Below are 25,304 nucleotides of genomic sequence, written 5' to 3'. Positions count from 1 at the left end.
TATATGATATGAAATGTATCTTCTTGCAAATATGGGATGTATGAGAGTGGAGGTTGAGTCAGACTGCGCCTTTGCGGTGGAATCAGTTCAACTAATGGATAATTATCAAGGACCAGATGTTGCAGTCATTGCTGAATGTAAGCAACTCCCCGTTGACATCAAGCTATTTCTGGCGCCATTGCCGGGGTTATAAGTGCTTGAAGGTAAGATCTTGCAGTTGAATCTTTTAGTATCCTGTTTTTCACTAGTTTGATTTATAAAAAAACTATAAAAAAGAGTGAAGTTGCATCAAATTATTTATCTTTATGAAGTCTTTCTTGAAAATATGGATACCGATAATTGCTATGAAGTGTTAAAAAAAGAATTTAACAAATGTTTGGTGTGAGTTCCATAATAACCATGACTGCAATGTTGCTACTATGAATTTTTTGAATATCAATGATGCTAATGATATGCAAAGCAATAATGTTGGGATGCTATGTTTGATGAATATGATCTTTTTAGTCCCCCTACCTTTGATGAGAATATTTACTATGATGATAGCATGCCTTCTATTTTATGATGATTATATTGATGACCTTCTTGGCGCCCACACGCACGAACAACTGGGCCGGCCCATTAAAAAGCACAACTTTGATACCTTCACAACTGCACTCCCTGATCGCACAGGCACGTTCACTCTCGACTGAACTCAATTTTTTTGCGGAAAAATCTGACAAAATTTTATCATTTTGAAGAAAGAATCAAGAATTTGAAAAAATGCCATTGATTTTGAAAAACATTCATCGATTTGAAAAAAGTACATCAGTTTAAAAAAATATAGAAAATTTTGAAAATAGTTCATCGATTTTTTTAAAAAAAATTAATCATTTTGAAAAAGCTTTATTAACTTTTAAAAAAGTTCATCGATCTTAAAAAAGGTCATCAAACTATAAAAAAAGTTCATGAGGTTGGGAAAAAGTTCATCATATTATGCAAAAACTTCATGAATTTGAAAACAAATCATCGATTTTGAAAAAAGTTTAGACATGTAGCAAAAATTAAAAAAACTATGAAAGAAAAACCAAACAAAACTGTTCCAAGAAAAAATAGAAAAAAGGAACAAGGAAAAATATTTAAAAAGTAAAATAAGAAGAAAGAAAAACAGGAAAATGATATAACTAAACACATCCGCTGGCGTGGCTGGTTGGTTAGCGCAGCTTCCGCAGAACCAGGACGTCGGTCGTTCTAATCACATCGGTTGCTTGTTTTCGGTTTTAAGAACTGAAAAAAAAATGTAGATGGGCCGGCCGAAGACAGAATAGGGAGTGTGCGCCCGTTTGCATCTATTATAATACCTAAATAGTTCATCCCCACTATATTATTTCTCTTGACATGCAACCTATCCACCTCAGCACAATCGTCACATCAATATTTTTTGATTGACTTACATATGGGACCAACCACTACAACACGCCTGCCACATAAGCATCAGTTACTTGCTAAGGACCCACCACAACCTGCCGACAATCCTGTTTATGGCCTATGGAGAGGATTCCCCGTCTCATCGTTTTTTTTTGTTTGCATATAGTACAATTCCACTCAATTGATCCCGACGCAATGCATCATGTCTTCCCGACGACAGTGGATTTCGTTTGCTCTTCACTTCCCCATCAAATCCCACTACTACTAATTTGCAAGAGACTGATCGATTTCCTACTCTGGCGATTCGGTTGCACTTCCGGTCGTAATTTCCGGGGTTCCTTTTGATGATCCAGCGTGATCGGAAAACTATAGCTCCCTCTGATAAATATACTAGCAGTGCTGTTAGATCCCATCTCACAGAAAAACACCATGAGATGTCAGACTCAGAGTCTCAGACCAACGTCTTCTTGCGCCATGGTTGGCAAGTGCTACCACGACGAGTATGTAAGCCCTTCGCCGGAAAGGAGTAAATAGCATAAAACTACTACTTTACAGACTAGGATTTCAAAAAACTACTGGTTTTAAATTTTTCTCAGATAACTACCAAATGGGTGGTCGGCTGTTTCAAAAAATCCAAAATCTTCGTTGTTAAAAAATTAAACAGGTTTATGACAGGTCAGGCCCGCACTTAAACGATCCGTTTATTTGACCGTTTATTTAACCGTTAACTGACACGTGGGTTCCACATGTCAGTGTCTGTAAACTTTTCAAAAATGCCATCAGGTCCCTGCAAAATTTTCAAAACGCAATCGGGTCCCTGCAAATTTTTGAAAAAGCAATCTGGTCCCTCCCCGTGGTCGTGCACCAGCAGCCGGCGTGAGGTTGGCCGGCCAGCAGCCATGGCACCGCCGTGGAGCTCCCTTCCGTCCCGGGCGACGCGTGGAGCTCCTTCCGTCGCGACAGGAACAACGCCGGCGACCAGGTTGCGGGCCAGGCGGAAGTAGGCGGCTCGGCCGCAGCGTTCCTCAGCGCGAAAGGCGGGGCTTCTCTAGGAGGCCGACGGGCTGGGTCCAGGCGGAGCTCCTTGCCGGCCGCTGTCGCTTCTCTTGGGCGCGGCGCGCGGCAGCCTGTGCTCCTGGGCGCGGCGGCTCGCGGCGGCCTTTGCTCCTGGGGACGGCTCGCGGCGGCCGGCCCTTGCTCCTGGGCGTGGGGCGTGGTGGGGGTGGCCGTTGTCGGGCCTTTGCCGGGAGGAGGAGATGGGAAAGAAAGAGATAAGGAGAGAAGAAATGGTAGGAGGAGGAAGAGACATCTTACACGTGGGTCCCACAATAAGTTAACGGTCAAACAAAACGGTCAACTAACAGATTATTTAGGAGTGGGTCCAATCTGTCATAAATCGGTTTAAAACGTTAGCAATGCGGAATTTGGGTTTTTTGAAACAGTCGACCACCCACTTGGTAGTTATCTGAGAAAAATTTAAAACCAGTAGTTTTTTGAAACCCTAACCTGTAAAGTAGTAGTTTTATGCTATTTACTCGCGGAAAGCAGCGACGGGAGAAGGGTAGAAGGGCTCCTGTAGGTAACAAGGTCTCCCGGCGTCCGTCCCCGCCCTGACACCGGCCACCCCGGCGCAGGCGCCTCGCGAGGATGCTGCCGCCGGCATCGCCCCCGTTACTCTTGGTGATTACCTTGCGGTCGAGCGCCGGGTGCCTTGGCAGAAGGCCGGGAAGGCTCCGTGCGTCCTCCGCTCACCTTCCCTATCCCGCAGCAGGCGGTAGCGTCTCGGCTGATTGCAGCCCGTGTTGGCGCTCCCGTCCCATGGGCCCTGGGCATGGCTCACATTCACCATTGGCATTCTTCTATGAATCCAGGTGGACGCCTTGACAAGAATGGCGAGGCTGTGAGGATGCCAAGGAGAGCATTGATCTGAGTCCGCATTGCAAAGGAATTCTGTCTAGACTCTAGACCTGACCATGAAATCAGCCGTCCCTAGCTTTTTGGCACAGCTACAGCAAGATAAATAACGCTGATGCCTCTGTGAGCTCATTCTCTCTTTAATTCCTTCATCAGAATATTGAAGAAAATATTGTATATTTCCGGATGAATTTCTTCGTTCATTCCTATTATTCCAACTCATGCTTTGGTATTCTACTCTTTCATTACAAGATCTGATCTGAAATTTATTCACTGATGTGGAATCATGAGCATTTGGCATTTGATAAGGTATTGGGCTTGCCCAATCTCTTCATTGTTATTTCAGAGGATTGATATATAGAAAATGGGAAGCAGGTATTGTAAAAAATGAAACCGTGACTTATAGGACCAAGAATCCAGTACGGTGCTCATTTAATGATTTATACTTGATATTTCCAGGGCAAAAAATACAACGACTACTTAATTCGTTTACACATCAGACCAGTATAGTTTGATTTGATATTATGTGCACACCTACAGTTTACTAAGCAGAAGCTAAGAGGAGATTGTGTCTGGTAGTAAACTTTAAAACATTGATATGGGATAGAGCGTTATATAGATAGTTTGATTGACTGTAGTCAATTTGCTTTAGTATCCAATGCTCTTTGTAGCCTTAAACTCTTCTTCCAAGTTTTATGAGATCATTGCGGTGTTCATGTACAAGGGATTTGTTCCTCTATTATTCATGTCAGCAGCGTTGACATCCTACTTTGTACACAATATATCATATTTCTTTTCGGGCTGTTTCCTCCAATTAGGAAACGTTAGCATATCCTTTTCTAAAAAAAAGGAACATTAGCATATACACCTATACTTTAAGGTTCCTAAATGAAGATCTCTATGAAACTAGCTAATACCTTCACTATAGTATACCAAATGCTAGGTACAACAAGGCAGTTTGCCACTTATGTAGTAGTTGTGCCGTATCAAATTGGGGGTGATTCAGTCCTGAAGCAGCATGTGTACCTTCACTTTATTATTGTCTTCCCTTGATTTACTTAGTGTTGGACATTGTTCCGGTAAAGCAAGTGATCTGTTCCACATAAACCTATCTTAACATGATAGTGATATTCTTATGCAAGTATGGGTTGGACGTTAGCCATTTATTTTGTGCCTAAAATATACAATACCATCATATTTAACTCCATAGTTTCACAGTTATATTCTTAACATCATGTCATACAAAATTCACGCAGCAACGCGCATGGCATTATCTAGTTTAATGAAAATAAGTGGCGCTGAGGGTGATCGAGAGACTGGGCCGGCCCATCTCTCTCGCGAACAGTAGCTCATGCTGGAATAAAAAAAGATGCGTTTCCAGGAATCAAACGCGAGACCTGCTGCTTCCGATCAACAATTCGAACCAGTTGAGCTAGCTACCTTTTTTAATCATAGAACACTGCAAAATCTTAAGAAAACTCAAACGCTGATACGAACATTTTTCAAAAATTCGAACAGAAAACGTTTTTTTTTTCAAAAACAAAACGTGAATGTTTTCTCAAATGCGAACATTATTTTTTTCACAAAATTTGAGAAAGACAAAAAATTTCGACACACAAACGAATTTTGGAGACGTGAACATATTTTTTAGAGTGGAAACATTTTTTAAACTACCCAAAAAACTGAACAGGATCAATTTTTCAAATTACAAAACAAAATTTGGAAACAGGAACAATTTTTGCAGGCGAACATTTTCTGAAACTCCAGAACAAAATTTGAAAAAACGAACATTTTTAAAAATTTGCAAACAATTTTAGAAACGGGACAATTTTCGAAACTCCGAACAAAACTTATAAATAAGAAGTTTCTTTTGAAATTTGCGAACAAATTTTGGAACAGGAAGATATTTTCAAACACCCAAATAAATTTCTGAACATTTTTCAATTTGTGAACATAATTTGAAAACACGAACATTTTATAAATTTGTGAACAGATGGAAAGCTGGAACACCTTTTGAAATTCCTAAAGATTTTTCGAATCCAAACAAAATTTTAAAACCTGAACAATTTGAAAAACAGGAACATTTATTGAAACTCACGAACAAAAATTGAAAAACAAACATTTTTCTTAAATTGGCGAACAAATTTCGCAAAGTTGTGAAATTAAAAAAATATATATAAAGAAAAGAAACAGAAACTAAAAAAAGAAAAGAAACAGAAAATGAAAAAAAACAAAATAAAAAAAATAGAAAGCCGAAAAGAACCAGAAAAAACTATACAGAAAAAAACCCTGTTGGACGCACTATGTATAAGTGGGCCGGCCCATGTCAGTCGCTCGGGGCGCTCCTCTGTGCGATCCCTCGACAATTCGCCATAGAGAGGGGAGCAACTAGTTAACGAGCGCTCCTTCGGGAGCCTCGCAACGATCAGCGTCACTTGACGCGCTCTCAGCCATTCGCCACGTGTCGTGCTCTGGACGCTCCATCCGGATTTTGTTTTTTATTTTTCCGCACGCGTTTTCGGCTTTTTAAACGGTCTTTTTTTTAGTTTTTTTTGACGTTTTGGTTTTCCCCCGGTCTTTCTTAGCTTTTCGATCAAAAAAATTCGAAAAAATAAATTTCCGCGAAAAATACACGTTTTCTTTTTTTTTCTTTCATGGAAGTCACGAGTTTTTTCCGCGAGAGGCACAGTTGTGCTTTAGCGAGAGTCACGGCCGTGCCTTTCGGAAACAAAAAAAAACGCGTTTTCTGTTTTTTTTCTTTCACGAGAGTCGCGGTTTTGCTTCAAAATTCTGTTTGTACGTCGATCAAAAACAAATATACTGGAAATGCCAGATTCTTTAGGTCAATCACCAACGACCAATTATGTAGCACCAGCTTTATTTATTTTTTATTGTCATAAATTAGAGGAAGCAGATTAAATTCACTTAACAGTAGATACTTTATATAGAAAGATTGTACTGTATAATAGTATTTCTTGATCAACTAATTATATGATATTCACAATTGTAGAAGTACAATATAACATAATTAGATATGAGACTTCGGCACATAGTTCTTCATCCCATGTCCCTATGTAGTGATGACACCAAGTAGTCATCTATTCTTCTAGTACATGGAAGTAATTCATTAAACTTATAACCAAAATAGAAATAAGCATCTATGCGGGTTATGCTCAATAATAATTACTATGTGGGGGGGGGGGGGGGGGGGGAGGACTGGATTTTCTATCTACATGTAAATAGATTGTAGAATCTTGCAACAGATACAGTTCAAACAACTCACTTCTCCCCGAGCTCCTGTAGATAGCCATGTTGCATGTAAACCTGCACTTTTCGTTGCTTCTACACAATATTGACAAAAAATCTTACACAACAAATTAACTGCAGATGCTCCGAATTAAACACAAATCATCTCAAACCCAGCATATGAATTTGCTACTTAGTTGGCCTGGTTGGATATATATATAAGGTACTTGTTACATGCTTGGAAATATTTTGTAGTTAGTGACTCGATTTTTCTTTTAAAGTTGAAAAAGTTGTCGACCAAGTACACAACAATGACAAACTATGATGCAATTTCCTTTATAATAGGTGAATATACTCTAATATCTGCAACAATAATATCTACATCATGATCTAACCGAATGATTTAGACAAATTAATGTAAATTGATTTTGAAAAACTCTTTGATGTGTACCAAAGATCCAATAGGTCCACAACACTTATATATGAGAAACCACAAACAAAACATCACCAAAAAAATATTCAATAAAAAAATAGCTACATATTTCTGATCTACCTTAATATATTAAAAAAAATTGGTGCCAAAATTACATCAACAGAACTTACTACTGAAATAAAAAGTGGAGCACGACTACTTAAACATCAACAAAAAAATTCAATAAAAAAATAGCTACATATTTTTGTTTTTTTTCTTTAGCGAGAGTTACAGTTTTGCTTACGCGAGAAGCACGGGTGTGCTTTCGCGAGAGTCACGACCGTTGACGGTGTCCTGGACTAGGGGATACTCACCACATCGTCTCCCGATCAGTTGGATTGGGCCGAGGACCCCCATGGCCAGTTACTCATGGGCAGGTTCGGACAACCGAAGACATATACGAGGAAGATTCCACAAGACTTGGTGATCAAGACAAGGACTCCTCTCCACCGACGTATTCGACTAGAACTCTTGTTATCCTAGGCCTCTGGTATGTTATATAAGCCGATGCAAGGCTAGTCAATAGATTATTATGATATTACTCATCATGCCTCTAGGGTTTAGACCACAACATATGATCTCGAGGTAGATCAACCCTTGTAATCCTTATATTCATCAAGATCAATCAAGCAGGAAGTAGGGTATTACCTCCATTAAGAGGGCCCGAACCTGGGTAAACACCGTGTCCCTTGTCTCCTGTTACCCATCGATCCTAGATTCACAGCTTGGGACCCCCTACCCGAGATCTGCCGGTTTTGACACCGACAGCCGTGCCTCTCGAAAAAGAAAAAAAATGTGTTTTCTGTTTTTTTTCGCGAGAGTCACGGCCGTGCCTCTCGAAAAGGGAAAAACGCATTTTCTGTTTTTTTTCTTTCGCGAGAGTCACGGTTTTGTTTCCGCAAGAGGCACGATTGTGCTTTCACGAGAGTCACGGACGTGCCTCCTCGGAAACGAAAAAAACACATTTTTTCCTTCCACGAGAGTCACGGTTTTGCTTCCGCGAGAGGCACGGTGGTGATTTCGTGAGAGGCACGAGCGTGCCTCTTTCGGAAAGGGAAAAAACTCGTGCTCCCCGTTCAGTTTTTTGTTCGGTTTTTTTCGTGAAAAAAAGTTCGTCAAAACCTATCAACATGTGATCTAGTTTTGAAGATCTTGACGCGAGGAATCCAAGGGTGAAAGCGGTTCAAGATTTGGACGCACGGTTTGAGAGATAAAGCATTTTGAATAAAGGATCTACGAAAAAGGGAAAACTCCCAGGTTGCGACAAGTGGTGCGCCACTTGTTGCAACCAGGGGAATTGGAGTGATCTTTGCAACGAGTACTTCTCAGTTAGTGATTTCGATCTTTAGTGAGTCTAGATTCTGACTCGCTAAAGGGAGCGAGCAAGATAGGCCGGCCCATGCGGGCGGGATGCCACAACCTCCTTTCCTGAATTTTATCTATTTTCAATTTTTTGGTTTATTTTTGTACTTTTGTTTATATTTTAAAATATTCTAAATATATATGTTACAAAAAAGACTATGGAAAAAACATTTGGAAAATGTTGAACAAGTATTTGAAAAATGTTAATCAAGCATTCGAAAAATGTTGAAGAAGTACTTCAAAAATGTTGATCAACTATTTGAAAATTTTAGAACAAGTATTTGAAAAACAATTAATCAAGCGGTCGGAAAATATTGAACAAGTGTTTGAAAAGTGTTGAACAAGTATTTGAAAAATGTTAATCAAGCATTCGGAAAAATGATAATCAAGTATTAAAAAAATGATGAAATTGTTTGATCACGTATATAAAAATGTTAATCAAGCATTTTGAAAAACAATGTTGAACAAGTATTTGAAAAATATTATATGTGTATAGAATAAATGTTGACCATGAATTAAAAAAATGATGAAATCTTTTGGCCATGTATATAAAAATTTAGTCATGCATTTGTAAAAATGTTGAAAAACTATATAAAAACAATGTAGAAATATTAAATGTGCATAGAAAAAATGATTATCATGATTTAAAAATGATGAATTCTTTTGTTTATGTATATAAATTTTTAATCAAGCATTTAAAAAAAATGAAAAAGTAATTGAAAAATGTTAATCAAGCATTTTGAAAATGTTAAATCTGTATAGATGAATTGTTAATCTCTTATTGGAAAAATGTTATTCAAGTTTTTTAAAATGATTAAAATATATAGGAAAGATGTTGATCAGATATTCATAAAATGTTAATCTTTTATTTGATAACTTTTAATCAATGGTTCATAAAATGTTACAAAAAATGTGTATAAAAGTTGTGACCATGTATCAATTTTTTTAATTTGTATTAGAAAAATGAGTTTGATATATACAAAAAAATTGTGGATAGAAAAATAATGAAAAACTAAGGGAAAACCGAGAGAAATAAATAAAAAGGAAATGAAAGATAAAACATTGAAAACCAAGAAATAAACATAGAAAACCGGAGCAAAACAAAGAAAAAGAAAGGAAAGAAAAAAACAATGAGAACGGTGGAGAATAAATAAACCTAGAGAAAATGAAAGAAAACCTGTGAAAACGGAGAATAGAATGAAGAAAAATTATGAAGAAATAAAGGAAAAACAAAAAATAGCCCGAAAAATCCTATGAAAAAATGGCTCTATTCCCATTAAGTAGGTCGCACCCTACAGGATTGCACGAACCAGACTCTAGCTCACTAGTTAGTAGCTCATCTTATCGTCTCGTATAATGCGAGATATAGTCGCCGGCGCAGTGGAGACAGACAACTTCCTTGTCATAGCCCCAACTTTCGCTTGATCCATTTCCTGAGAGACAAGAACAAGTCGGCTTATTGGTCTTGCGTTGTGGAAAGATAACCTGGTGGACTTTCGTTCACCCTAATCCTTTCCTCCGGGTCCCCACATTTTTCAAATACATTGTATATTTTTATATACATCTGAAACATTTTTTATACACATTTTACATTTTCCAAATACATGATTAATTTTTTTTCATATATATGTCCAATACGTGATAAAAAAGAGAAATACATGCTGAAACATTTTTTCCAATGCGGTTAATTGTTTTTAAATTATGTGTATTTTTTTACATTTTATTAAAAAATGCCACAGACATATTTTTAAACTAATGTTTCATTTTTATAAATTTAATGTATTCTTTGAATGGTACAAAACATTTATTTTACATTGTATAAACATTATTTTAAATGGCATGTAATTTTTTTGGAACATATGAATATTTTTTAAATGTCACAAGATTTTGTTTGAATGCACTCAACATTTTTAAAAAACACCTTAACAAATTTTGTAGACTACATTAATTTTTTTAAAGTAAATTGAATTTTTGTTATATATGTATTTAGAATGTTTTTGATAATATGAACAAAAGAGAAGAAATATAACTAACCTAAGGCGAGACATAGCCGCTCCCATGTAGTTCCACCGTCGGCTTCATGTCTAACTCACGCACGACTGTATCGGCTTCCACACTGACACGCAAATCCATACCCAAATGGGGAACCCCATCACATTCCGCCAACCCAACTTCCGCTCCCCACCATCCATGTCAGCTGCCCCTCCTCCCTCCCCACACCAACTAAGGAAATGCAGTTTTCTCCAAACCAAAGGTGCGCTCGTGGCATGGCATCGGAGGTGAACTACGCAAGGTCAGTCACCATTTGGAAGTAAATAAAGTTTCCTCAACATTTGAAAACATGATACCAAGATAATATCCCTAGATATCTCACCACACATATAGCAAAACAAGCATATTTACACACATAGAGTTGCCATGCACATGGACACAATGACACACACTATGGAGGCATTTTTATCACAGCGCATACCATATGCTAAAGGTTACAATAGGTACATAGTCATCCTATTTTCCATCGTGCACAATAACCAACCAGTATACGATGATGTATGCTAAACTATTGATATGAGCTTTATGTAAACAAATGGCTTAATGTTAATCTCCATATTTTTTGAAATTTTGCCCATAAAGATTTTGGAAACATCATGAGTATACTTCAAAAATCATCCAGCCATTCTGTTTTTGCACAACACCACTTCTCATGCTGTTTGCTGTGTGGAGATTTCAGGGATTTGCTGATACCGTCCAGTGTGTGTATAAGGGGCTGATTCTGTTCTCTCATTGCAACGCACAGGCTTGTTTGCTACTAATCACTAACGCAGGTTGACGTTTGATCATGAATGGACTGTCATGATATAGATATGTATCCACCTCCGAGAGCCCCATGCCCCCAGCCCTTCCCTGTGTCTTGCCTTGCTTCGTACCCCCACCCCTCTCAGTCTCGGCCTAGGACAAACCTATGTGGATTGCCGACACGGTCGTTGTTGGAGAGAGAAAATGAGGGGGAGCCGGATACAGTGTGAGAAATGACAAAAATGGCAACCGTGGGACGAAGCACATCTCAACGGATGTCACAAAAGAAGATCATGGTGATCGCGGCGACCGGTGCCTGCTCCCTACGATGATGTCCCCATCATCATGGCGATCGTGGCGGACGCTGCTTGCTTTCTCCGAAGATGACATCCAAATGGAGAATCTTGCCAGCAATAGCAAGTCCATCCTGATCTACTAGTTTGTGTCTCTTCCCCTTCCTTGCATCCCCCAATTTTGATGGATTTAATTACTCGATCTGATCTCGGTGTTGGTGGAATGGGGGATGAGCGGAGGATCAGTCGACGTATTCAAATTGCAAGAAAGCGGAGGCTTTCCAGTTCAATTTATTCGTCCTTATCATGCAGGTGTTAGTGTGGTGCCCACCTCGAGGGGCGCTGCTCACGGCAAATCGTCATCGTGCTGGTGCAGGCCAGTTGAACCGGTGTCTTGGGTCCAATACAACTTCTGCACTTCTGCCCTACATCGACTCTAGCCATGTCTTCCTCCAAGATGTGTGTGGAAGAGCACACAGGAGGACAAGGAGGAGCACACCTCTATCATGCATGTCTTTTCACGTTATGAAATCCAAAACAGATTACCCTGCAAGGTCAGTACTACCTTTTGATGTTTGTGGTTACCATCATTTCATTGTTACTTTTATAATGTCAAGCCACCAATCCTTCTCCATACTAGCATGATGTCTGTGCATTGCTACATAACCATTGGCTTAGAGGTGGTGAAATAACATTAGTGCCCTTTATGAATGTCGTCCGAGAATATTAAATGACCATATTAGGTTGGGAGAGAACTAAAATCATGATCAATTTGGGTTGAAGTCACCTCTTTGTCTTTGTTATTTATGATTTTTACAAAAAGTTGGTCTCACATGAAAGTAGTGTATTTGTTTATTCATGATATATCTCATATGTGAGTAAATTACATTTGTTTATATGTCTCTTGGAGTCCCTTTGGGGACATCCAATAAAATATATGTCTCAGGGAACGTTGCTAGTTTCACATGTGGATGTTGGACCCATATGTGAACTCACCACCAACTCCAATCCTTATAAGTAGGAAAGATATGCAGTTGTACAGTTCTACAACCGGAAATTTACATGTTATTTTTTTGCCTGGTTCGCACATAAAGATTTAGAGATGGTTCAATGCATAATTCAGGAGTAAGATGTATGATAATTATCTTACTCTGCTAGCATGAGGGGCTTGAGCTTCCTGTGTGGTATTCTGCACTCCTCTCACCATCAACTCGTAGTCAATAGTATTGACAAAGGATCAAACATACTGGTTGCTCAGCTTCCTGTATTGAAAGTTCTTTCACGTGACAGATATCAACCTGATGGTATGACAGACAAGTTTCAGAAGCTTGCAGAACTTGATCTGGGCATGTCTTTGGATCCCTGGAGGTAGGTGTCACAGGCTGCCAGTTGCCTTCCATGAGAAGACTTGGATTCGACACAGCTGCTGCTTCGGCCACACCTACGCATTTAAATGAATCGGTTAATGCTTTTCCCGTATCCTTAACCATATTATTTTGTCAGATTCGGAGCAGAGCAGATAATGACCGCATGCAGATTCGGACGCAGAATTTATCGATTCGACTCGGATAAGAAACTGATAATAAGTATCGGGACTTACGTGCATGGAGACATGATTTTATTTGTACTATGCAAACAATATAAATGGTTTTATTTCTACCATGTAAACCATATCAATACAATTTTTATCAGACTGCATAACACCGAGAGTGGCACATTTAAAGTCATAACCCACACCAATACAACAACAATAAGCAATACCGATAAAGTGACGATAGCATTACACTCAGAGTCCAAGACGAATAGTTATTTCAAAGTTCTATTGGAGTTATTATTATTATCAAACGCCAAGTAGAAGTCAATCGCACATCCTTGATTTTTCTACAACATGGTGTTTGTTCCAGTCCACTTGTGACAACCTGTGAGAATGATGACAGATAGTCAGAGGCTACATTTCACATCAGAAAAATAATTGATTATTAGTTATGAAGAGTGAATTAGTTAGAATACACATGCGTGAATTCTGAAGTGCATGCATCCACATGATTAACTTTTAACTTTTTAGCGTGTATGCACATAGAGAGAAGAGAAGCTCATGCATCGCAAATTACATGCATGTACTATATATACATGTATTGATGTATGCGCACAACATGCATGTACTTATAACATGTACGCTCACTTGCATGCAACAAAAACTAAGACATATAGTGGAGAGTACATAGCAGTTGGTTGGAGAATACGACCTCTACTGCTGCGATGACCACGACTGTGATGGTGGTCGTATAGTCGTACTATAGCGCTACTAGGGCTATGGTCTTATTCTACCTATATACGGTGATCCTAATCATCATTATGAATATACTCATTGTTAACAACCAGTTCATGGGGGGAGCAAGGTAGATCCCTACTGGATATACATATTATATATAGGAACGAGATACATATAGCAAGGATACACATAATCCAATTTTTTTTATCTAAGTTACTCTACCCAATATGTAGATACTAAGATCATATTTTGAGTTAGAATTCCTTACCATCAAGAGTAATCAGTAGTTCCGACGAGCACGCTTTTGAGAGGCCTGCGTATGTGGCTGAAAATGTAGAGAAAGAAAAATGTTAATAAGAGACATGGAGAGGACGATATTTGATGAAAACAAAATGAAATCAGGGGCGTAGCTGTCTTCACATCCAATACCGACGACAACATATTAGTAAGAGATATGGAGCAGATGATGCAAGAAAGATTATTGTTGAGTGATGACTGAAGACGAAAATCGCATGGGAGACTCGCTATTGTGGGCAAGAGAGGAAGAAAATCCGATTGTTGAATTCTTCTGGCAGCCTGCTGTATATGGAGGCCAGCTGCTAGCAGATTATTCACGTCCATACATACTAAGATTTATGTTCTTTGCGATGTGATCTTTGCTTGTGCATACTGATTTAGTTCCGCGCTTTCCTGAATGTATGCAAGGTTAGCCGGACGCAGACTTTTTGAGTCTGAGCTCAAATGAGCTTGGGTTAACAGTAAAATAAAAAAATCGAAAGAAATTCAAAAAAATCAGAAATGTTTTTGTGACAAACATTGACAAAAGTTTTAAGTGCTTACAAGAATTTGTCATGGAATCACATTCCTAGAAGGTGTGGCAAATAAATAAAAAAATCGGTACTCTAAAAATGCTACTTCCAAAACCATTTTGGAGCAGAGCTGGCCAAACGGGCCGGCCCGGTACGGCACGCCCGCCGTGGCATGTCTAATAGCCGGGTCGTGCCGTGCCGGCCCACGTGCCCCGCTCCTCGGCCCAGGCACGGCCTGGTTATTAAACGGGCCGGCCCATGGCACATTTAGCACACTGAGCCGCATGTTTTTCAGCCTATTGGGATGTAATTTAGGTCATACTCCCTCTGTTCGGAATTACTTGTCGCATAAATGGATGTACCTAGATGTATTTTAGTTCTAGATACATTCATTTCCGAGACAAGTAATTCCGAATGGAGGGAGTATATATATATATATATATATATATATATATATATAGAGAGAGAGAGAGAGAGAGAGAGAGAGAGAGAGAGAGAGAGAGAGTGAGAGAGAGAGAGAGAGAGAACGGTGTTCTGGCTCCTAGATGCATATGCACCCATTATCGAAATACACATTTCGAAAAGTTCAAAAATTCGGAACACAAATCCCGCATGTATATCCGGACATTTTATGTGCGTGCACAAGGTTTCGGTGAAAAACGCTGTTTTTTGTGGCTTGTGTAAAAAAGATAAAGAAATACCTCGTGAATAGTTAGAATGAAGCATCAGAAATTGCCTTTTTTACACAAGCCACAGAAAACGTCGTTTTTCACTGAAACCTTGTGCGCGCACATAAAATGTCCGGATATACACGTGGGATTTTTGTTCCGATTTTTTTAACTTTTCGAAATGTGTATTTCGACAATGGGTGCATATGCACCTAGGAGCCAAAGGCAATTACCGTATATATATATATATATATATATATATATACCTATATATAGTGATATATATATATATATAATCTAGAAAAATAATAAATAATAAACGGGCCGTGTCGTGCCGGCCAGTTGCCCAGACTCTGGGCCCAGGCACGGCCCGTTTAGCCCGTGCCGTGCCCATGGCGGGCAGTGCCGGCGTGCTCGTGGCGTGGCCTGATTGGCCCGGACCGTTTGGCCAGCTATATTTTGGAGCACTGAATTTAATTTTTTGCCACGCCTTACAGGAATGTGATTCCATGATGAATTTTTGCAAGCACTTAAAACATTTTTCCATGTTTGTCAAAAAATATTTTCAGATTTTTTTGATTTTTTTTCTGATTTTACTGTTCACCAATCTCATTTGAGCTCGGGAGCAGAAGGACACTTTCGCCATTACTTTGTGCTTTTGTCAACACATGACGTTTAGAAAAGTTTGGAAATAAGATGTGCAATCTGCGCACAATGTAACTAGGAAACATGGGATGCATGACGCGCTCATGCCTTTAGTTACGGGTCTCTTACTTATGTTCTAAGTGTGCAACATGTACACAATTTACATTTTTGCATTGTTCAGCCATCCTTCTTTCTATCTCTTCTGTTTAAGATAGCACATGCATAGCCTCTTTGATTGAACAGAATTGTCTAGGATTTGAACCTTTTAATTTTATGTTATGGACGGTTTTTTCATACAATTAGAATAAACCTTACAAGTGTTTCCGAAGCGCCCCAATCTGGTGTTGGGCTGGGCCTTGGTTTACCACTGGACCGCACAATGAGGAGGTCACTGGCAGCTACACAGATTGGGGCGCTACTACTGTTCTCCAGTCAGATCCCGCCACCTCAAAGCGTCGTCTTCCTGTGCCACTTCTCATGTCCGCTTGCTACTGGATTCTATGCTACACAATGGACTACACTGCCGAGCTTTACTACATTTACGAAAATTTACGTATGAGATTACTTGGCAATTTTTGATTGGCGCGAAGGGGGGCCCATCTTGAAATTCTATGGGAGGGGGCGGGGTGGGTATTGATGAGAGAAAGACATGTGTTCACATAAGACAATTTATGTAAGTTTACTTCCTAGGTGTAGGATTTTCGTGCACCACCTATCTCCTGAACGGCTTCTCCATGCAAGACCCTCGATCCCCTACGGATTATTGGTTGGCTTGCTATAGTCGCGTTTCTCCTTGGCTTCGTTCGCTCGGTGTTGCTTTGGCCGGCCACTTTGTTGTTGTATGTTTGCTGGCCACTGATCGATTAGTGCATTCCGAGTGTAGTCAGCTTGAAATAAAAAATAAAATCCAATGTTTTTTCCCTTCGGTGATTCTCGACGGTGGTCATTTTGTCGACTTTGTCTCGCACATGAACCTTATTGCGGTGTTGCGTGCTCTTCTGGTAGTTGCTCTTTTTTGCTGGTCCTCATCAGCATGTAACATGCACAGTCTTCTCCGTAACTTCTCTAGCATACACGATAGCACTCACATTTTGGTCTCGTGTGTGCTTCATATGCTTTCTAGTTTTCTATATTTTCCAATATGTCCATCTAGTATGTTGCTCCTTTTCATATTTCTCATGTCATGTGAGTCCACCATATCTTTATCCATCAATCTTTTTCTGGTCCTTAGCCTTTTTATAGGATTTTCGTGGCCTCTTTTTGCATTGTTGATCTACGCACATTATCTTGCGCCGAGCTTCTTTCGCCACCTCTTTTCTTGGCTATGATTTTGTGTGCAATGATTCATGCTCATCTTTTTGCCATCTTTTTTGACAACTCATCTTCTCTTGATACATATCTTGTTTCTTCTATTAATGTGGTGTCTTGCTCTAATGCAGCATCTTCTTCGTTATCCCCTTTGGCTTGACTCGACAGGTTTTGAATACACTTCATGCTGTAACAACACTCTGAAGACATGGATTTTGGTTTATCGTTTTTCCTAGTGTTACACTTCCTCAAATGAAATGTTATTCCGTATGCTTTCCTTTTGAGGGGTGGGGGTGGGGGTGGGGGTGGGGTAGGGTTAAGAAGTATTAGTATTGGTCTAGAAGTCCATATTAGGCTGTATTTCCTTTCTTTTATCTCAAATCTTTTGTACTATATATTTTCCCCATGGACCTTGCAATACAATCAAGTTGCATCCATAACAGCCACAGATTTTTTTCTTCTCTTTTTAGGAAAATTCTACCTACTTGATGTGGGATTATAGATTCAAACCAAATTTCCTGCCACCATTTCATGCTGTGAGATACCATTTGAATGAGTGGAGCAACAATCCAGAAGATAGGCAGACAATGTATGGAAATTGACGAGTGTGGCATACTACTGGTCAAAACCATGTATTTTTGCATTTATGTACAACTAGACATATTGTACTATTTGTTATGTTCAAACCTTGTATTTGTATTTGTACTCTTTACTAAGCTATAATTATACTAATATGGACTATATTAGTACAAATCTTCAAGAATAAGGGGGTGTTCAAAGTCGTACTAATTATTATGGAATTAAGCTCATGAGCCATACAATGAAGTTATGGGAGAGATTCATTGAGTACCACTTAAGAATGACAAGCATGACCAAAAATCAGTTTAGTTTCATGCCAGGAGGTCAACCATGGAATTTTTTTCTTGGTACGAAAAGATATATGGGGCAAAAAAAAAGGACTTGTATATGGTATCCATTGACTTGGAGAAGGCCCATGATAAGATATTGTTGAATGTCATGGGGTGGGCTTTGGAGAAACACGAAGTCCAATCTACATTTCCCACGTCAGGGACGTGTACGATCCTATTGTGAGAAATGTTCGAACAAGTGATGGCGAACTTGATAATTTTTCAAATTAAAATAGGACTGCACCAATACTCGCCTTTGAACACCTTTTTGTTTGCTTCGGTGATGTATGAGGTCGGTAGTGATATACAAGGAGATATCCCACGATGTATGCTCATTGTAGATGATGTGGCTACCCGATGATACTGAATAGGGCTAATATAAAGTTAAAGCTATGGAGGCAAACTTTGGAATTTAAAGATTTTAGACTTAGTAGAACTAAAACTATGTACTAATAAACACAAGGAGGAGAAGATTGGCCTTGCTGGTCAAGTGGTACCTCAAAGGAACACCTTTTGATATCTCGGGTCAATGTTGCAGAATGATGGTGATATAAATAAAGATGTAAAACATTGAATCAATGGCATATGGATGAAATGGCGTCAAGCTTGTGGTGTTCTACGTGACAAGAGAGGGTTAAGAAGTATTAGTATTGGTCTAGAAGTCCATATTAGGCTGTATTTCCTTTCTTTTATCTCAAATATTTTGTACTATATATTTGCCCCATGGACCTTGCAATACAATCAAGTTGCATCCATAACAGCCGCAGATTTTTTGCTTCTACTTTTTAGGAAAATTCTACCTATTTGATGTGGGATTATAGATTCAAACCAGATTTCTTGCCACCATTTCATGCTGTGAGATACCATTTGAATGAGTGGCGCAACAGTCCAGAAGATAGGCAGACAATTTATGAAAATTGACGAGTGTGGCATACTGCTTCTCAAAACCATGTATTTTTGCAATTTTGTATGACTAGACATATTGTACTATTTGTTCTGTTCAAACCTTGTATTTGTATTTTTACTCTTTACTAACCTATAATTGTACTAATATGGAATATATTAGTACAAATCTTCAAGAATAAGGGGTTGTTCAAAGTTGTACCAATTTTTCTGGAATTAAGCTCATGAGCCATACAACGAAATTATGGGAGAGATTCACTGAGTACCACTTCAGAATGACAAGCATGACCAAAAATTAGTTTAGTTTCATGCCAGGAGGTCGACCATGGAGTTTTTTTTCTTGGTACGACGAACTTATGGAAAGATATGCAGAGGAAAAAAATACTTGTATATGGTGTCCATTGACTTGGAGAATGCCCATCATAAGATATTGTTGAATGTCATGAGGTGGGCTTTGGAGAAACACGAAGTCCAAGCTACGTTTCCCTCGTCAGGGACATGTACGATAATACTGTGATAAATGTTTGAACAAGTGATGGCGACACTGATAACTTTTCAATTAAAATAGGACTGCACCATGACTCGGCTTTGAACACTTATCTTTTTTGCTTTGGTGATGTGTGAGGACGGAAGTGATATACAAGGAGATATCCCATGATGTATACTCTTTGTAGATGATGTGGCTACCCAACGATACTGACTAGGGTTAATAGAAAGTTAGAGCTATGGAGACAAACTTTGAAATCAAAAAGTTTTAGACTTAGTAGAACTAAAACTATGTAGTAATAGACACAAGGAGAAGATTAGCCTTGATGGGTAAGTGGTACCTCATAAGGACACCTTTCGATATCTCTGGTCAATGTTATAGAACGATGGTGATATAAATAAAGATGTGAACCATTGAATCAGTGGCGTATGGACGAAGTGGCGTCAAGCTTCTAGTGTTCTACGTGACAAAAGTGTCACAAAAGTAAAAGGTATGTTCTATAGGACGTCGATTCGACCTGCGATGTTGTGTGGCATGGAATGTTGGCCTACTAAAAGGTGAAATGTCCATCGGTTAGTTGTATCAAAGATGCATATGCTCAGATGGATATGTGATAGCAGGAAAAAGGACTGGCTCTAGAATGATGATATACGTGAAAGAGTAGGGGTAGCACCAAGCTTGGCCAACATTGCCTGAGATTGCTTGGTACATACAACGCAGGCCTCCAGAAGCGCCGGTGCATAGTGGAAGGATGAAACTTGCTGGTAATATCAAGAGAGGTGATGATATACCAAATTTCACGTGAGAAGAGAACAAATTAGTATCGAGGAAGTTGGATTAGAAAAATCACTCCAATAGATTGCTAATCAATGATTTTCTTTATGGGATCCAGCATAATCTGGCTCAACCTCCCTACTATCTAGGGGGGAAAACCTGCAATAATATTTGACTGAACCAACAGATTGAACCGAGGCACTTACCATGTCACTCCGGCTTTAATAACTACATACACATGACACAAGCTAGATACACAATTCTTATGCATTATGCTGGAGATGGTGGAGGGTGATTTAAATCAATAAAGCACATAATCTCAGCACTTGACGCATTAAAAAACATTGGCATCCAAGCGAAGACGATGAATTTTACAAAACTCAGTAGACTATCATACCTTACTGGAGTTGTTTTGATCTGAAATTAGGTGAGCATTCCTACTAACCTGTTGTCTCTTCTTCTCCATAGAGAGCATTTTCAGAGAAATCTTCGGCAAATAATCAGACTGAGTAATACAAAAGAAAATGATGTGAAGTTCTATACCAAATCACTAATAGTGGCTTGCAACCCACAATTCTAGTTTGATTAGCAGTTTAACACAGTCGAGAAGTTGTTTCAGCTTTCGATATTTGAATTCAAGAAATGTCATCTGAATAGCAAAACAAACTGCTTAAAATAAGCGATATGAAAAGAAAATTCAAATGAAAATAGTGACAGAATCAATAAATATTCACCAAAAGTGAGTGAGGCAAAATTATGAAGTGTTGCAAACTGCACCTAGGTTTGCCATAAATAAGCTAGACAAACATAATTTTAAATGGAAATAGTGATATGGTATACCACAACCAAATAAATACAATTAAATTTTTTACCAGACTGGAGTAGATGCAATTAAGGTGAAGACAATTCAAGTAGAGGCAAGGAGGGTGTAATGTATTTTTTTGATTTCTGGTTTGAGATAAATGATTGTATACCATTGCCCATCCCATGGACTTGGGCTTACTATCGTTTTAACAGGAGATATTTTTATTTCATCTATAATAATCGGATGCATAGAAATATGAACTGGAAGAGTAACTAACCGAAGTCACTCAAGGTATGATGACACTACAAAATTCAACTTGTGACCGATGATAACCGAGATCAGGATCGGCGTGTTGGTCTATCATTTATGTAACATGCATAACATCTAGAACAACTGGAGCTTCATTAGAAAACCCGGCCCATAACTAGTGTGTGCTCTGCTCTAAGAAGTAGCGAAGAGCCGAACATAGGTTAAATTACCTGATTTGTTGCTTCAGTATAGATCCTCTTTTCATATCGCACAACAATTTCTCGAAGTTGATTCAGGTCCTCTGGCGCAGCTACTGTCAGACGTGTCTTCAGAGTATCTATTCTGCACGCCAAATGCAAAATGTGAATAAATTGGTGTGTGTGCGTGAGGGGTGGGGGGGGGGGGGGGAGGTGGAGGCATTGCTTTCGAAGTGCTGTGTGCAACAAAATATGTTGCATCTTCTGAGATGTAAAGTGGAACAACTAGGCAGAGCAGTCAAGGGTAGATCTCCAAATTCTCAATCGTATTTTGTGTTCAATTGTTCAGAGTTAATGAAACTAGATTCCAAGCAGGTGCTCTACAAATTGCTAGCTGGGAATTTTGACAACAATTAAGAATCAAATACAAACTTTGATCTAGATCGATGACGGGCAAATCTGTTGCTGTCGCTATGGATGCGGTTTTTTTTTAAAGGAGGCGTGCCCCCAGCCTCTGCATCGGAACGATGCATGCAGCCATCTTATTAAAAACTCTCGAAGTATCACAAAGTCATAAAAAGTATTGCAGTTCGTAAGCGAAGCAAAAAGGAAAAGATATGTAAATGCTCAATATGACAACCGGTATGACAACCGCTATGGATACGGCTAGATCAAAGCTATCATATCACGTGGAAAAAATTGGCCCAGGAAAGAAAATTTCTCCTCTTTATATGTGGGAAACCAAATAAACTAAGGAAGGATCAAATTAATTAGATGGAGGGGAAATCAAATAAAATCCATTAGAGACCCAACATACATACATCATATCGACGATCCTGATGCGATCCTCTTGTTGAAGCATCGCGCGCCAATCACCTCTGGCTGGGGGCGTGCCGATGGTGGGGTCCCACCCGATGGGCCCGTCCATGGTCCAGATCGGCGATTCCTGTAAGTGGCTTTGTTAGGTCTCGAGGGAAGGGATGGTATCGTGTGGTTAACTTGACCGCCGCAGTCAGTCTGCCAACAAATCCCCTTTGAGCTATAAAAAATTACTGTAGAGAAAGTTGGATAAAAAAACAGCTATAACAGAATCCCACTCCATGATTTTTTGATGAGACATTGTATCATCCAGCTCAAACATCCGACTATCTAGGGAAAACACAGTGCAATAATATTTTATTTAACCAACAGGTTGAACTGAGTTACTTACTGTGTCGCTCTGGGTTCAATAACTACATACACATGACACAAGCTAGATGCAAAATTCTTATGCATTATACTAAACTGGAGAGGGTGGGTTATTTAATTAAGTAAAGCACATAATCTGAGCACTTGCTGCAATAAAAAAAACATTGACATCCAAGCGAATAAGATAAATTGTGCAACACTCAGTTTACTGTATATGGTACCTTCCAGGAGTTGGTTTGATCTGGAATCACTCGAGAATTTCTAGGGGCCTGTTGTGTCTTCATCTCCATAGAGAGCATTCTCAGAGAAATCTTCCGCAAATAATTAGACTGAGTAATACAAAAGAAAATGATGTTGGAATTAAGCACGACTTAACTTGCTCGAAACGTGAATGTGTCCAAGTCCAATTAGGATTAATAGGCCTACTAGGATTAGATTTCCTACGTCTCCGTCATGTAACTAGCTAGCCAGCGTGCTATAGATACATGTACGCAGCCCCTGTAAGAACCAGAAAATTAAAAAAAGCAAGAAGTATTCAACAGGCTCGACACGAGCCTTTGGCCATCAACAAAGTCTACCGATCCGTTTTTCCTGTTTGCTTTGGCCAAGTTTACGCATCAGTTCCGCCGACGATACTGAAGTGAATCGATCGCTAGCTCGAAGGTGACGTAGGAGGAGCATGCGGCTAGACGTGCATGTGCTGGACACTGTTCATCAATCAAGGTGACTGTTAGCTAGCTTTGCACGTACGTGTGTGTGCTGCTGCTATCTGGTGAATTGATCTAGCGATCAACAGGCAACAAATGATGTAAAGTTCTATACCAAATTACTAATAGTGGCTTGCAACCAACAATTCTTGTGTGATTAGCAGTTTAGCGCGGTTGAGAAGGTGTTTCAGTGTTTACCATTTGAATTCAAAGAAAGTCATGTAAGAAGAAAAGCAAACTGCCTCAAATAACGGAAAATCCAAATCAAAATAGTGACCGTGTGGCCCTACTTTATCAAATAAACAAGTATTCACCATAAGTGAGTTAGGCAAAATCATGAAGAGTTGCAGGGTGCGCCTTGGTTTGCCAAGCTAGACGAACAGAAATTCAAAATGGGAGTAGTGATATCGTACACCGCAACGAAATAAAATTCGTTTGATTTTTTTTACCAGACTAGAGTAGATGCAATTAAGATGAAGACTGATCAGACAGAGGGAAGGAGGGATTGTTTGATTTTTGGTCTGAGATAAATGGTTGTATACCATTGCGTATCCCATGGGGGTAGTACTACTACTATTCATTAACAGAAGATAGTTTTATTTCATCTATAACAAATTCGGATGCACTGACACATGGCATAGAAACATGCATCGGAAGAATAACAAACTTTAGACAGTTAAGGTACAACGCAGCAAGAATCAATATGGGATAGATGATAACCAAGACCATGATCAGCATTTTATGTAACATAAAAGAAAAACTTATTAACTTAGATTTGTATGTATAATAAGTGTGAAAATGCTAAAACTTATTAATCAATACTCCGTTTGTTCCCAAGCATGAGAAAAATCAGGATATGTTCACAAGAGTAGGTAAAGAAAACTTTGGCAGCTGGGGAGCAAAAAAGCCACCCGAGGTTTCACAACGAAAAAAGTGGGAAACTACTAAAGGTATTAGAACATGATGTAAAAAAACTTCATTAGCCCATATATAAACCCTGTTTGACAAAAAGAAAACCCGTAATAATTAGTATTCTGTCCCTGCTCCGAAGATATATCGGTTAAATTACCTGATTGGTTGCGGCAGTATAGGCCCGGTTTTCAAATCCCGCAACGATTTCTCGAAGTTGGTTCAGTTCCTCTGGCTTAGATACTCGCAGAAAATTCTTCGTAGCTTCCATTCTACACGCATAATGCAAAATGGGAATAAATTGGATCTGAGATGAAAAGCGGAACGAGTAGGCAGAGAGGAGCAGCCAACGAGGGTAGATCTCCTACCAGTAGTAAACGTGAATGGTTTACCAGCCATGAGAATTTTGCCAGTAAACTTGTGTTAAATTGTTCAGTTAATGAAGTTGGATTCAAAGCAGAGCAGGCGCCCCAAAAGTTGCTTTTTTTATTAATACTAATAAGAATCTAACGGAACTGGGAGCTAGATCCATCGACGACGAATCTGTATGGATATGGCTAGATCAAATCTAAATATCAGATGGATCGATGAAAAAACTGACGGAAATTCCTCTTTGTGGTTGTATGTGGAAAGGAAACCCGAAAAGCGGTGGAAGGGCAAATAAGATGAAATCAAATCGAATGAATTAGAGTGAGTTCCAACATACATACATCATATGGACGATCCTGCTGCGCCCTCTGGGCTGGAGCTCGGCTCGCCAATCACATCCGGTAGCTGTGGGGAGCGGGTCAACGCCGGCGGCAAGGTCGGGCCGGCAGTTGGCCTCCATGATCTGGATCTGCGATTCCTCGTCTCGTGTAGTCTCCTTGACTTGGCCGCTGCTGTCGGTCTCCTTAACAAACTCTCGTCTCTCGCCTTCCACCGAAGCTTTGTGTTCGCGTGCAAAGAGTGGAGTATACGATGCACTTTCCATCCCGTTTGTATTCCG

General features: G+C 39.3%; 1 protein-coding gene across 2 annotated transcripts; it reads right to left on the bottom strand.

Moving 5' to 3' along the window:
• Positions 1 to 13,117: 13,117 nt before the first annotated feature.
• LOC125523976 (uncharacterized) lies at positions 13,118 to 25,304 on the bottom strand. 2 transcript variants are annotated; one of them, XM_048689049.2, is made up of 8 exons: positions 25,027 to 25,304; positions 24,477 to 24,588; positions 22,922 to 23,029; positions 22,334 to 22,458; positions 21,546 to 21,657; positions 20,659 to 20,766; positions 14,028 to 14,084; positions 13,118 to 13,406 (listed from the first exon to the last, which is right to left on the bottom strand). In XM_048689049.2, the coding sequence occupies exons 1-7, from the start codon at positions 25,287 to 25,289 to the stop codon at positions 14,040 to 14,042; spliced, it is 873 nt and encodes a 290-aa protein (XP_048545006.1). In that variant the 5' UTR covers positions 25,290 to 25,304; the 3' UTR covers positions 13,118 to 13,406; positions 14,028 to 14,039. The 2 variants fall into 2 exon arrangements, with proteins under 2 accessions (XP_048545006.1, XP_048545007.1); XM_048689050.2 differs by having other exon boundaries at positions 20,707 to 20,766.

Source organism: Triticum urartu, chromosome 7A (genome assembly GCF_056163025.1).
Source record: "Triticum urartu cultivar PI428250 chromosome 7A, HENAU_Tu73, whole genome shotgun sequence".
Taxonomy (NCBI): Eukaryota; Viridiplantae; Streptophyta; class Magnoliopsida; order Poales; family Poaceae; genus Triticum; species Triticum urartu.
This window is presented reverse-complemented; position numbering and strand designations above follow the sequence as displayed.